The sequence below is a fragment of the Hibiscus syriacus genome, unplaced genomic scaffold (genome assembly GCF_006381635.1).
Source record: "Hibiscus syriacus cultivar Baekdansim isolate YM2019G1 unplaced genomic scaffold, ASM638163v2 tig00112530_pilon, whole genome shotgun sequence".
Lineage (NCBI taxonomy): Eukaryota > Viridiplantae > Streptophyta > Magnoliopsida > Malvales > Malvaceae > Hibiscus > Hibiscus syriacus.
In genome coordinates, this window is record NW_024063358.1 from 508,994 (window position 1) to 522,212 (window position 13,219).

At 33.7% G+C, this 13,219-nt stretch overlaps 2 protein-coding genes and 1 pseudogene across 2 annotated transcripts; all 3 read left to right on the top strand.

The window, feature by feature from the left end:
* Window positions 1–3,575: 3,575 nt before the first annotated feature.
* On the top strand, window positions 3,576–4,662 carry LOC120181785 (uncharacterized protein At5g19025-like). The gene has a single exon (XM_039186844.1). It carries the CDS (start codon window positions 3,723–3,725, stop codon window positions 4,437–4,439), a length of 717 nt encoding a protein of 238 aa, XP_039042775.1. The 5' UTR covers window positions 3,576–3,722; the 3' UTR covers window positions 4,440–4,662.
* Window positions 4,663–8,043: 3,381 nt separating this feature from the next.
* On the top strand, window positions 8,044–9,347 carry LOC120181740 (annotated as a pseudogene).
* A 1,325-nt stretch (window positions 9,348–10,672) lies between these two features.
* Window positions 10,673–12,515, top strand: LOC120181691 (probable pectate lyase 19). Its single transcript, XM_039186774.1, has 4 exons — window positions 10,673–11,040; window positions 11,139–11,835; window positions 11,909–12,151; window positions 12,245–12,515. The coding sequence occupies exons 1-4, from the start codon at window positions 10,847–10,849 to the stop codon at window positions 12,470–12,472; spliced, it is 1,362 nt and encodes a 453-aa protein (XP_039042705.1). The 5' UTR covers window positions 10,673–10,846; the 3' UTR covers window positions 12,473–12,515.
* Window positions 12,516–13,219: the final 704 nt, after the last annotated feature.

Genomic DNA, 13,219 nt, shown 5'->3' on the forward strand with positions numbered 1-13,219 from the left:
ACATACACATACACATACACATACACATACACATACACATACACATACACATACACATACACATACACATACACATACACATACACATACACATACATACACATACACATACACATACACATACACATACACATACACATACACATACACATACACATACACATACACATACACATACACATACACATACACATGTAATGCTGTCTTCAAAATAGTTTTCACCTCCCACTTTTTTGTGTGTGTGGGTTGGTTTGTGGGAATAAAAATAGTAAAGATAAATTACGATATCGGATCAAGCACTCGAAATATTTGGTTCTATGGTAAAGAAAAAAGAAAAGTGTATAAGAGATGATGGTCCCGTGGAGTCTACGTTTTAGATTTGTTTAAACAAGTTGATATGCCACGTCCGCATAAAGGATCATTTTCATCCACAATTTCTTTGTGGCCTTAAAAGGATCTTTCTCTGTCCTTTTTTTTAGAATATTGAAGCAAAAGCTAATTTGGGTTTAATTCCACTATAAAAAAATCATTTATTTATAGCTTTTTGGCGTAGTTTGTGGCTGAGGATTTAAGTTGGCCCATTGCTCCACTTCCCAGTCCTTCCATATCTTTTTCTATGGTTCATAAGCTTATTCTTTCTTAATCAACTCTTTTATATATGGAAAAAAAAACCTCGTTGCTTGTTAAATGTGGATAAGGTGCTACAGCAATCCAGCATTGTATAAAAAAATAAATTAATTTATTTTTATTTTTGTACTCTTTTAAAATATTTATAAATCTCACAAAAAAATCATAATATACCGTATAACAATAATATTTAAATAATTATTAATGCTTCACGGTTAACATAAAATAATTTTTAATTAAAAAAATTAACCCATAGGAAAAAGAAAATCCATGTCAGCGTCCGGTTTTAAAAGCACCGAGTCCGTGGGTCCCACAAACCATCCAGGATCGTAAAGACCACGTATTTTGCCACATCAGCGTCAAATTCTCGCGTGGACCCCGCCTCTCGGGGGAAAAAAGGGAGTAAAGTGAGAAAAAAAGGCCGTGCCAAGTGCCAGCTGTTTTCGATCAATTAAAAGTAAAATAATTAATAAGAAATCGTTTTCTCACACGTGTGGAACAAGGGGGCGGGGAAGAAGAGTCTATCTTCTCGTGGCCGAGAATTCTCCTGGTTGAGTGGAGGTTTAGTTTAGGTTTGGGGATGACACGTGTAAACCATCAAAAGAAAGGTTTTTTAGATGCTCTATACTCGTGTGGGATATTATGATTTGGAGAAGTTGGATGGGAAACAAATAAATAAAAGGCGTTGCAATGCACGTGACACCAAAAATGACTAGCAACTGTATTACACGTTTCCTCCACCTATATTTTCAATCAGTTTTTTTCTTTATTTTTTTAATTTTTTAATAAAAATAAATATGTCTTTGTGAAATGTTCTATGTATTTATAACACGTTTATCTCTACTTTGTGGCAAGTTTTTATCTGCATTTTGGTAGCTTACGATTTTTTTATCGTTTTTTCGTTTATCTTTTTTCACAGGGTTGAATTTGACATTGCCACGACTGATCAAAATAACGCTTATTTGTTATCTTGTTGATCTTCCCTACTTTAGACCATTGGATTGATTTGGATACAAGAACAAAACTGGAGATTGGTAGGATCTACAAACTTTGCATTACCAACGACGAGAGAGAAATGGAACTCAATCGTCAATCGACAGCGCAACGGTGGAAAAAAATGGTAACATGATCTTTTAGTGAATGATACCATGTAAGAGATCTTGCAGTTCTAGCGCGGTGGTCGGAGGCTATCAAACGACATCAGTCAATGAAGAAGAAAGCTAGTAACTGTTGTTCGGTGAAAAACATATAAAAGGAAAATAGAGTTTATTACTAAATTGGATATAAAATGAATTACAATGGTTTCATTTAATCCTCTATATTGCTAGGCTTATATAGTCCACTAATAATTTGTTAACCAACCAACTGAAGTGCTTACATAATAACAAATACTAACTAATTTTATTAACATTTTAATATTCTTGCAAAGTCTTAATGAAAAAATAATACTCAAAGTATATATTTAGTATTAAAAATTCGTTAAAAATAAGTGTTTCATATTTCTGATGTTATATTTTTAGGTATCTGAACTATAACGATCGTTAAATTTAGTAGTTAAGTGACACTTGTCAAGCTTATAAATTTTTATTTTCTAAAAAAAAACACTTAGAATTGTATTTTTAAAAATGTCAATATGTTTTTGAAATTAAAAACATCCAAAATCTCAAAAAATTATAATTTCAACCTTTTATTATTGTCGGTCGCCAACAATGCGGCCAATCGGTTGAAACCCCAACGATGTTCGCTTGCTTGAACCCCCAGCATTCGAATTACCTTGCTTCACGCGGTGATTGCAACGGAAAATCGACGATGTAATAACCAAATAATTTCAACAACATGCTACAATTCCAACAACGATTCAAGTGATGATTTCTTCCATCGTGCATTGCACTATGATTAAATAGAGTGTCTGACGATAAAAAGAAACGACCGAAACAACATTATTGACGGGCGATGTAGGTAAATGTTTTGGAATTATGGTTCCAATGATAAAGGTACATCACTCCTTTCTCAAGACTTGGGTTTGAGTCCCCTTAATCATTTTTTTCTTCGATTATTTTCTTAATTAGATGTTAAAACATGCCATATGTGTCACTATCTTTAAGGATTAGATTTATTAAATTAAAATCAAATCATTTTAATATAAAAGTAATAAATATTAAGTATGTACTTATATTAATATTATTAATGTTATTAACTATTATATCGGTTCCTCCGTCAAATATTAAAGACGGATGCCTTAATTGGTGTTATTTAAATAGTCAATTAGTCTTATTAATAAAATTGAACGACTAATGGTCAAAATAGAATCTTCTATAGTTAAATGGTCATATATGTAGTATATCCTGAAAAATGTTAGGATAAATTTTATGGATAGTCACTAAATTATATTGTTGATTATATTTTGATCACCAAACTAATATTTTTCAATTAGACCGCTAAACTGTTAATACGCTATCAACTAAGCTACCAATGGTTAGCAATTAACAAAATTATTGATATCGCAGTTAAAAAATAGTATGATTAAATGTTTAGATCTCATTCCCAAATTCATAAACACAAATCCAGTTCCGTGTACAAGAAGAAAACAGAAAAATTGAATTTGTAGACGAGAACAATTATGAAGACGTGATTGGAAACACTCAATTCTTCAAAACGCCCAAGAAAACATCTTCCCTTTCGTGTTATCTTTAAACGCGTCCCTTTTACAGCAAAAGCCATGACTCGGAAACGAACCAAGCTCGATCAAGAAAATTTAGTGATAAAAGGAAAGAATAATGCCAAAAGGGTAAAATGACTCTTCCTTTGTCCCTTCTATTTCTCTCAATAGCCGGATTTTCTGTAATTAAATCAATCCCGATTCTTCTCTTTTTTGTGTTCCCCCCCCCACCCCCCCGAGAAATTTAATCATTTGGATGCTAATTATATCACATGGTATTGATGTGGGAACAATAAAGTTGTTTTCTTTACGATTTTCTACGAGGTGGGTTTGATTTTGATCTGGATTTGGTGCTTCGGTTGGAGGAAAATTGATAGGCGTTTCGAATTGGGGGTTCTGATTGATTTTGGATTTAAAATTCGGGGTTTGATTTGAAATGGTCTATTTCCATAGCTCAATCTCGGTCTGCAACTCGGTTGACCAGGCTTCTTCAGCTACAATCATGGAAAATTCCGTGAATTCAAATGATATTGTGATGACCTCCAAATCATCGTCGTCTTCATCGAGGAACAATTTTTGCAAGAAACACAAGGTATCCAATTCACCAAGTTGTTTAAAAATTCCATCTTGTGAAAGATCAAGATCTGCTGCCATCGATGTTGTCATCTTAATTGCTGTGATTGCTGCTTGTGGATTCTTGTTGTTTCCAAGTATAAAGTGGATATCGTTGAAATTGATTGAATTCATTGGAACTGCCTTTTATGTGATTGGAGAGGAAATGATGAGAGATCCAATGGTATATGGATCTATTTTACTTGGTTTTTCTTGTGCTGCAATAGCTGCTTGGATTTTGCTTTTATGTACAACTAGGAAATGCAGGAACCCTAATTGTAAAGGGCTTAGCAAGGCAGCCAAATTCGATATTCAGCTGGAAACCGACGAATGTGTCAAGAACTCGAGCACTCTGGTTAAAGATGGTGTTAAGAGGGTACTTTTCGAATTGCCCCGGGACCATCATAAGGAATTGGAAGCCGAACTGAAGAAGATTGCACCGATTAACGGACGAGCAGTGCTCGTGTTTCGAGCTAGGTGTGGATGTTCTGTAGGCAGATTGGAGGTTCCTGGGTCAAAGAAGAGAAAGATCAAGAAATAGGATTTCGGAATGAGAGTACCATAGATAGAGTAATCAAAAGCAATACAGAAAGTAGTCATAATGCAGTGAGGTATGCCTTCTCTGGTTCGTTTAATCAGAAACTATGTTGTCTTTAAATAAGCTCTCATGGCAATAAGTTGTAAGAGGATTATATACAGTTGATTATAGTGGAGAATATAAGAATATTTACTTTTCATTTATTTAATCACTATTTTAATGGTAATTTAGCCTTTGAAACTTATGTTTAGGGTTCATAGTGGTGCAATTTGTTTTATGCAGTTATAGTTTCTAGAATTTCATTTTAATTGATTATGCTGTGATCGTTGAAAGCTTGAAACCCGGTAGACTATTATGCGATATGTTGAACTGTCTGAATAGTGGTGGTGATAAAATATGAGTTGAAGAAGATTGCTAAATTTTTCTTGAGATGCCAATTGCTTAAAGTAAACATTTTCTTTCGATACAAACGATGCTTTATCTTTTGCTGATGCAGATGATAGAAACACCAATCCTTTATATCACCAATCCTTGAATGATTGGTAGTTTCGGGTATCTGTTTGATGTATCTGAACTCTTTCCTTGATGTTGGATGTTATCTTTTGTTTATCCTTGCTAAAACTTCGTGCTATGTTTTGATTGACATTGAAGAAGATATTATTTGTCATCGGCAATGTAGTTTTTGTCGCATATTCCGAACTCTGTTAATTTGATACATTCATCTCATAGAAACCATAACTTTGCCTGCATTTTGAGCTTCATAATAGTACCTCACAAATTACAAGAGCTTGATTTAGTGATTGATAGAGCTATAAGCTAGTAAGGTTCCGAACCAGATATTTCGAGAAGGTTACTGTCTATTGTGATATCACATCTAATATTATCCGCCAAAACTTAGTTTTCAATTGTTGTGCAAGTCTGGAGAAATGTTGTATTGTGTGAATAGATTCATTCCACTGCAGCAATTTCAACATCATATCATGCTCTTCTCTTATTCTTGCATCCAAATCCATCTTCCGTGCCTTCTCGTAAGTTATATCACTTTTATTCTACTCGACTCGAGTGTGATAGATAGGCGTACTTGTAGCCTTCCCTTCCCTTGCATGATTTGTCGGAATTTATCACTCTGTTTGCATGTCTAGCTGGTTCTTCTTATAGGTGTAAGCTGTGAACTGTGAATCCGAAACCGAAACTCAGTAGCATCATGAAGATTCGAAACTTCTTGTTCGTCTGTTGTCTAATTTTGTTCTTGTATCGGACCATACATGGATTTTGATTTATGTATTGGTTTATGCTAAATCTTTTCTTTATCTGGGAAAGAGCTATGAAACAGTTCTGTTGTGTAGATAACTGCTCATTTAGACAACGTACAACTCATTGCAATATGTGCCGAATTAATGTGAAAATTGGCTTATTATATGACCGGAGTTGAGCTAAGGGGCTGCCATTAGCTATGTCGAGATTTAATACGACGATTAGTTTAACATTATTTTTTTTAAATTACCATAGAGAAAAGTGATTTTAAAAGATGTTTTTGTTTTTGGATTATTTAGTTTAAGATTTAAATATTTAGTATCATATTAAACATGTTTCCAAGAATAGAGGTGAGTAAAACTCGATTCAACTCGAAAAATCAATTTTTCCCAATTTCGAGTTATTAAAGTTTTCAACTCGAATTATCAATTCGAAATTTCGAGTTCGAGTCGAGATGAAATTTGAAAATTTTGGGTTATTCGAAAAACCAAAAACTTGACTATGTATTTTGATAGTTTTATGATTTAGTCACTGATTTCATTATTCCTTCAATACCTCCTCATTTGAGTCTATTTTTGACCAAATTTGAACAACATGCTCCTAAACCATAGTGGAATACATATGTACTTTCAACTCTTATTTTTTATAACAAATTTTTTTATTTTTCAATTTAGTCCCTATATTTTTCGTAATTTGCTTATTTCATCAATTCATCTTTTATTTTAAGTCATTCTTTTATCAAATTTGAATCACATGCTCATTTACTACAATATAATACCTATGTAACTTCAATATTTATTTATTTTTACTAAAAATGTACTCTCTTTTTTATTTAGACCTTGACATTGCATTTTACTCAACTTAGTCTTTGATTACAATTGTTTGCAAATTCTTTCTTCCCATCAATGTATTGATTCTTTTATACTCTCATCAATATTTTACCCTCAAAGTAAAGAAAAATATAATATTGTGAATATATTTTCAATTTTAGATTATATTTGATATATTAAATTACATTATAATGTGGAAAGAATATGAAATATATATATAATCTTATATGGTTAGAGAAAGTCGAAAAATTGGAATCAACCCTTACCATAATACTATAAATAATTATAATAAAATTAGCATAGAAACTCGAAGAACTAGACTCAATTTTCTTAAACTTGACTCGACTCGAAAAAAAATTCAAGTTAAATTATATTTGTAAAATACGACTCGTCAACTCAAAAAAATTTAACTCGACTCGACTAGATCAAATGCTCACTCCTATCCAAAAAGATAAGTATCATATTAGACATGATATTATAAATTAAAATATGTTGATAAATGATATCTAAATTCTTTAATATTAAAAAAATGTATACAAATATTTTTATTAAAAATAAATGAATTTATAATTAATGTGATCTATAAAAATATATAAAATTTAAAATAATTTTTAATAGATACTAAGGATATATAGTTTTCAAGTTTATGATTTACCCTTGCGGTTGAAGTACTTCCATTCCAAGCTAGAGTCTCACGTTTGTCTTATCAATACCTAATTGTTTTTTTTATATTATAATCTAAAATAAATTTTATAAATGATTTTGTAAACTAATGACAAAGATGGAGTTTACCCAGTGGTTAAGGTGCGCCCATAATAAATTTTGATCTATTTAATTAGAAGGAAAAATTATATAATTTGAATATCAAAATTAATTTAAAAATACTCTAATTAAGTGGTGATATGCTTCATTAGTGAAATGTATCGTGATAGATATCTTTTGATTGGAGAGTTATTTTTTATATTAAATTAAAATCAAGATTAAATCGATAGAATATGTAAATATCAAGGATTAATATACAATATGCTAATTTTATTAATTGTTACGTCACTATTTTCGTTAAATATTAATGACTACTAATTTGATTGAAGTATTTAAATAATTAAGTGACCTAATTAATAAAATCATAATATCAATGGCCAAAGTGAAAAGAAACAATAACTAAATAATCAAACGGATAATTTATTCTAAGATATAGAGTTAATTGCATCATATGTCCCTAAACTATGACCCTCATTTTAATTCTTAAACTTTTAAACATTTCAATTTCATCCCCAAATATGACTCTCATTCTAAATTAATCCTTAAACTTTTAGAGATCCTTCGACTTGCCAAAATCCATGAAAAGTAATATATATATATATATATATGGCATGGGGAATTTAATACCCAACTAACAACGTCATTGTTTTATACCAAGATAGAAAATATGGAATTATTTGAATTTATATTAATTATTTTATTTAAAAAATTGTGGTAGGAACTGAACTCATCTGTTTGAGTGTATAAAGTGGGAAACATGCATGAAGGTACAAATATTGTATTATGAGATCAATAATTGTGAAGACAGTATAGCAATAATTATAGTTAATTATATTATGTTCAAGTTGCATAAATTTAGAATTTAATGAAATAATTATGGTCAAAATTATGTTCAAGTTGCATAAAATTAGAATCTTAATGAAACCTTGCAGGTCCCGTTTTATGGTGCAGCTCAACTAACGGGAGCAATCTCTGCATCATTCACACTTCGTGTATTATTACATCCAATAAAACATGTTGGCACCACATCACCATCTGGTTCAGATTTGCAAGCTCTGATCATGGAAATAGTTGTCACCTTCTCAATGATGTTCATCGCTTCAGCTGTGGCCACTGATACCAAAGCTGTAAGATTATCAAATTTTCTTCAAAACCGTGAATAAAATTGAATTGTTTTCTGTTTATATATAATTATGATACTAAAATTCACCCCTAATATATGATAAGATCGTTATTTTAATCTCTATTTCTTTAAGCACTTTGGTTTTCACTTTTCAATATTTAATTTTAGGGCAAAATTTTTTCTAGTAGGATGAAAACTGTTAATTGACTAATGGTCAACGTTTGTCGATGACGTAACAAGTTCTATTTATCCAAAGTGATGACGTGGCATCACCACTTATGTACACAGTACTGTGACATGTACAACGTCATCACTTATACATGACATATACTATATAATTACTTTAAACATGTGTCACATGTCACATTCACTTTGAACACATAGAACTTTGCCATCAACAACAAAAGTTGACTATTAGTAAACCAACTATTTTCATCCAATAAGAGATATTTTATCCTAAAATGAAATGGAGATAAAAGTGCTTAAAAAAATAGGGATCAAAGTGAATATTTTATCAAACACTATGAACATTTTTTAATATTATGTCTTATATATATAAATATATATGTATATGTTTCCACAATGGTAGATAGGGGAGCTAGCAGGCATAGCAGTGGGTTCAGCTGTCTGCATAACTTCAATCTTGGCCGGGTAGTATCAAGCTTCCTGTTGATTACTCTTCATAAAAACTATACACTAACGAGTTGTGTAGGGAATCGAATCCAGACCGGTATCGGGAGGATCGATGAACCCGGCGAGGACAATCGGACCAGCGGTAGCCAGTGATTACTGTAAGGGAATATGGATATATGTGGTTGGCCGGTGACAGGGGCGTGGTGTTACAATCTGATCCGTACGAAGGACAAGCCCGTGAATGCACTCTCTCCACGTTCCTTCTCCTTTAAACTTCGTCGTATGAATGAGCAAGATGGAGAGGTTTAAAGACTTTGTTATATATATATATATATATATATATATATATAGTTCAGCCTTGTACCTTTTCTTCAACACTTTTCTCATGTTGTTAAAATTTACATGGAGGAGTGTGGTGTTCAATGGAAATTATTTAGACTAGTCCTTGTACTTTGTACAAGTTTATAGATTTAGTTCTTGTTCTCATGTACAAAACTATTTAGGCTCTGAGAAATAACCCTAAATTTTCTGGTATAATTTCTTTTATATCCTTAACAAATTTTAGTTAATTAACATAAGTTCAACAACCCAAACAACAAAAATTAGGGTTTAATTATTAAGTCAATTTTGGTTTTCAAATCAATCAAATTAAACTTCAGTCTACTCATTTATATTTATTTGGTCCTTATAAATTTTAAAATTAAAAAAAAAATTATTGATGACAACAAGTTTATCTTGTCAGTCGTTAGCGATTCACCCTTTTTAATATAAGAGGAGAGTCCCGATCAATGTTTAAATGAAGAAGAGATTAAGTTATCATAAGAGGTGGAGGGAGATTCAAGAAGGATCAATTGTGTTAATGAGCGTTTACCCATCTTCTCAGTTTTGATGAAGAATATTTATAATGGACTTTAGTGCGTGTCAACCATGGAGTCATAATGGATATTTTATTCTGACACATCACATAAACATGTTAGAAGTTTTATCACATAAGCCTATTAGAGGTCTTATCTATAAGTTGTGGTCGACCAAAACCATGTGTTTAGAGGATTTAGACGAGCCAAAAGCTCTGGTCACCGAAGGTATAACAAATTTTGACCCTTATTTTATAGTTTAAAGGCTTTTTTATGGTGTCTTTACAAGACATTGTGTGGGCGGATGTACATGGCTCCATAGGGGAGCTATTGCACATCCATTATTTTGAGAAAAATGTTAAATTTAGTTTAATTTACTAATGGGAATAAGAAAAAATTAAAAAAATTGAACATCCAACTTTTTTTAGAATCAAATATTAAATTTTTGAATCCCTATTTTTTAATTTCTAGATCCGCCGCTATTGTGTGGGTTAGTTCATGGAGCTCAAGGAAGCCCATCTTTTCTTTGTTCTCCGGCACCTTCGGTGGTATTGGTGCCACTGATCAAATGAAAAAGTCCGAGGTATTTGTGGAGAAAACAAAGTGTGTAGTAAATGGTTCCCCATTCTCCACGCACAATTTTCGAACCATACTTCCTCAAAAGAAAAAAAATAGAACCATACAGTACATGCAGAAGCATTATATAAACCCCAAAGGAGGGGTATTGAATCCAACACATAAATATATCTAAATAAAAGAATTAGTCGCTGGCCAACCTTCAAAAGTTGGCACATAGCATCTTTTTAGTGCCTTGGATAATTCAGGGTTTACACCATTTTTTGAATTGGTGTTAACTGGGATTGAACTTGTAGTTACTGTTCAGTCTTAAAAATCCTAGGGCCTTAACCCAGTCCAAAAACAAAAACACAATAAACGAATTAGAAGGAAACGGGAATGACGACGAGTACGAGCCGGCTGGTGTTCCTTTTCTCATTTGCCGCTCTTATCCCAACCCTATGGGGAAGTTTTATCGCTGAATACGATGAATTCTGGAAGCAACGCGAGCGAGAGGCATGGAAGAACACCCTCGCTGCTTATGATCCCAACCCAGAAAACGTCACCAGGAAACTCAATCAACATGTTAACCTGTAATTCTTATTCATGAACTTCTAACATAAATGTATATATGTGTTATAATTGATCGTGTTCGATGGAAAACTTCGTGCAGGGCTCTTAAAACATCCAGAAACCGAATATGGGATTTGGGCGGCGACGGCGACGGTGGTAACGCCACCACGACTACCAGGAGGAGCTTGAGGGGCAAACACAAGAAGTACACGGGGCCATGCATGGTGACCAACCCCATTGACAAATGCTGGCGGTGTAGGGCTAACTGGGCCGACAACCGTAAGAAGCTAGCGGATTGCGTGGTTGGTTTTGGCCACAAAACCGAAGGAGGAAAAGACGGCGATTTCTACGTGGTGACCGATAATTCCGACGATGACATGTTGAACCCTAAGCATGGAACTTTACGTTGGGCAGTAATCCAGAAAGAGCCGCTGTGGATCATTTTTGCTCACGACATGCACATCAAGTTGTCGCATGAGCTGATCATCCAGAGCAAGAAGACGATCGACGGTCGCGGAGCCAACGTCCATATCGGATATGGAGCCGGGATGACACTTCAGTTCGTGCAAGATGTCATCATCTCTAACATCCATGTTCATCACATTCTTCCTAGCCAGAGTACCGTGATAAGGGACTCCGTGGATCATTACGGTTTGCGGACCATGGGCGACGGAGATGGCATTAACATTTTCGGATCGACAAACATTTGGCTCGATCATCTTTCGATGTCGGAATGTCAAGATGGACTCATCGATGCAGTTCAAGGCTCCACCGCCATCACGATCTCGAACTGCCATTTCACCCACCATAACGATGTAAACATAAGCCCTCTACATGTTTTCATTATAAATATATTGTATAATCAACTATATTCGATCCTTTGTTCAGGTGATTTTATTGGGTGCAAGTGATAGTTACGAAAGAGATAAATTGATGCAAGTCACCGTAACGTTTAACCATTTCGGCAAGGAATTGATTCAAAGAATGCCGAGATGTAGATGGGGTTTCTTCCATGTTGTTAATAATGATTACACACACTGGAAAATGTATGCCATCGGCGGTAGCAAGCATCCCACCATTATTAGTCAGGGCAATCGGTTCGTTGCTCCGGACGACTCTAAAGCAAAAGAGGTGAATCGAATTACAACACTATTCAATGTTACGATAATTATGTTATAATTCGAGTTTAAATAATTAATTTATTCAAATGTTGTGTACGTGCAGGTAACGAATAGGAATTATGCATCGGAAGAGGAATGGAGCAAATGGATATGGCGATCGGAAGGGGATTTGTTGCTGAACGGAGCCCGTTTTCGGACGTCGGGGCAGCTCAAATCGCCGCATTACGACTTCACGAAGATGGAGATGATAAGTGCGAAGCCAGCAACATTTGTGGGAAGGCTGACCCGTTTTGCCGGAGCTCTTGATTGCAGAAAGGGGCACGAGTGTTAACAAAGGGTCTATTCATCTTCATTGTTTTCTTTATTTTCCTTTATTTTTTCTTCTTAATATGCAAAGATGAAGATGATTATGAGGATTAGGAGATTATGACTACCGCCCCGCCGGGTTTTGTGGCGGGTGTATTTTGAAGTTTTTAAAGCTTATTTTATAAATTAAAGTTTTAAAGCGTTAAAGAATCATGTATATATGAATCTCTTTTCGAGCAGTTCATCCGTTTAAAGTGCAGATGATGATAACGTAAAATATATATATATATATGTCATCAGACAAATATATATATAAAAAAAAGCAAGACATGGTGCTCATCGTCCTGTTTGCTTATGCTCTGTTCTTGTCTCTACTTAATACCTTCCATTGCCTTGTTTGCTGCTTTTCTACTTCCTTTGATCGATTTCAATAAAGTTACAACCAACCTATGCATTTTGGTCTTACAGACTAATAAATAAGAGCTCAATATGTGCTGACTGTACCATATTTTGCAGTTCCAGTTTTCCCAACTGATTGATCCTGCAATAAATAAAACTGAAACGCACGGCTCATTGTGAGCAATAGAACACCAGCATGGATTTCTTCGTGGTCAAGCCTAAGGGAAACAGTCTTCACCAAAAAGGTCCATGAAGCTTATACATCTTGTTCTACTCGGTCAAAATTCGGTCTTGAATTCACATTACTTAATTATACATCTCATGAAACGGTAATACGTCAATTTCCTTTAATTCGTAGCATATAAGTGAATCA

Coding starts and splice junctions, on each gene's coding strand:
- LOC120181785 (XM_039186844.1), top strand. CDS start 3,723: ATGGTCTATTTCCATAGCTCAATCTCGGTCTGCAACTCGGTTGACCAG.
- LOC120181691 (XM_039186774.1), top strand. CDS start 10,847: ATGACGACGAGTACGAGCCGGCTGGTGTTCCTTTTCTCATTTGCCGCT. Junction 11,836..11,908: donor ATTTCACCCACCATAACGAT/GTAAACATAAGC, acceptor TCCTTTGTTCAG/GTGATTTTATTGGGTGCAAG. Junction 12,152..12,244: donor ACGACTCTAAAGCAAAAGAG/GTGAATCGAATT, acceptor GTGTACGTGCAG/GTAACGAATAGGAATTATGC.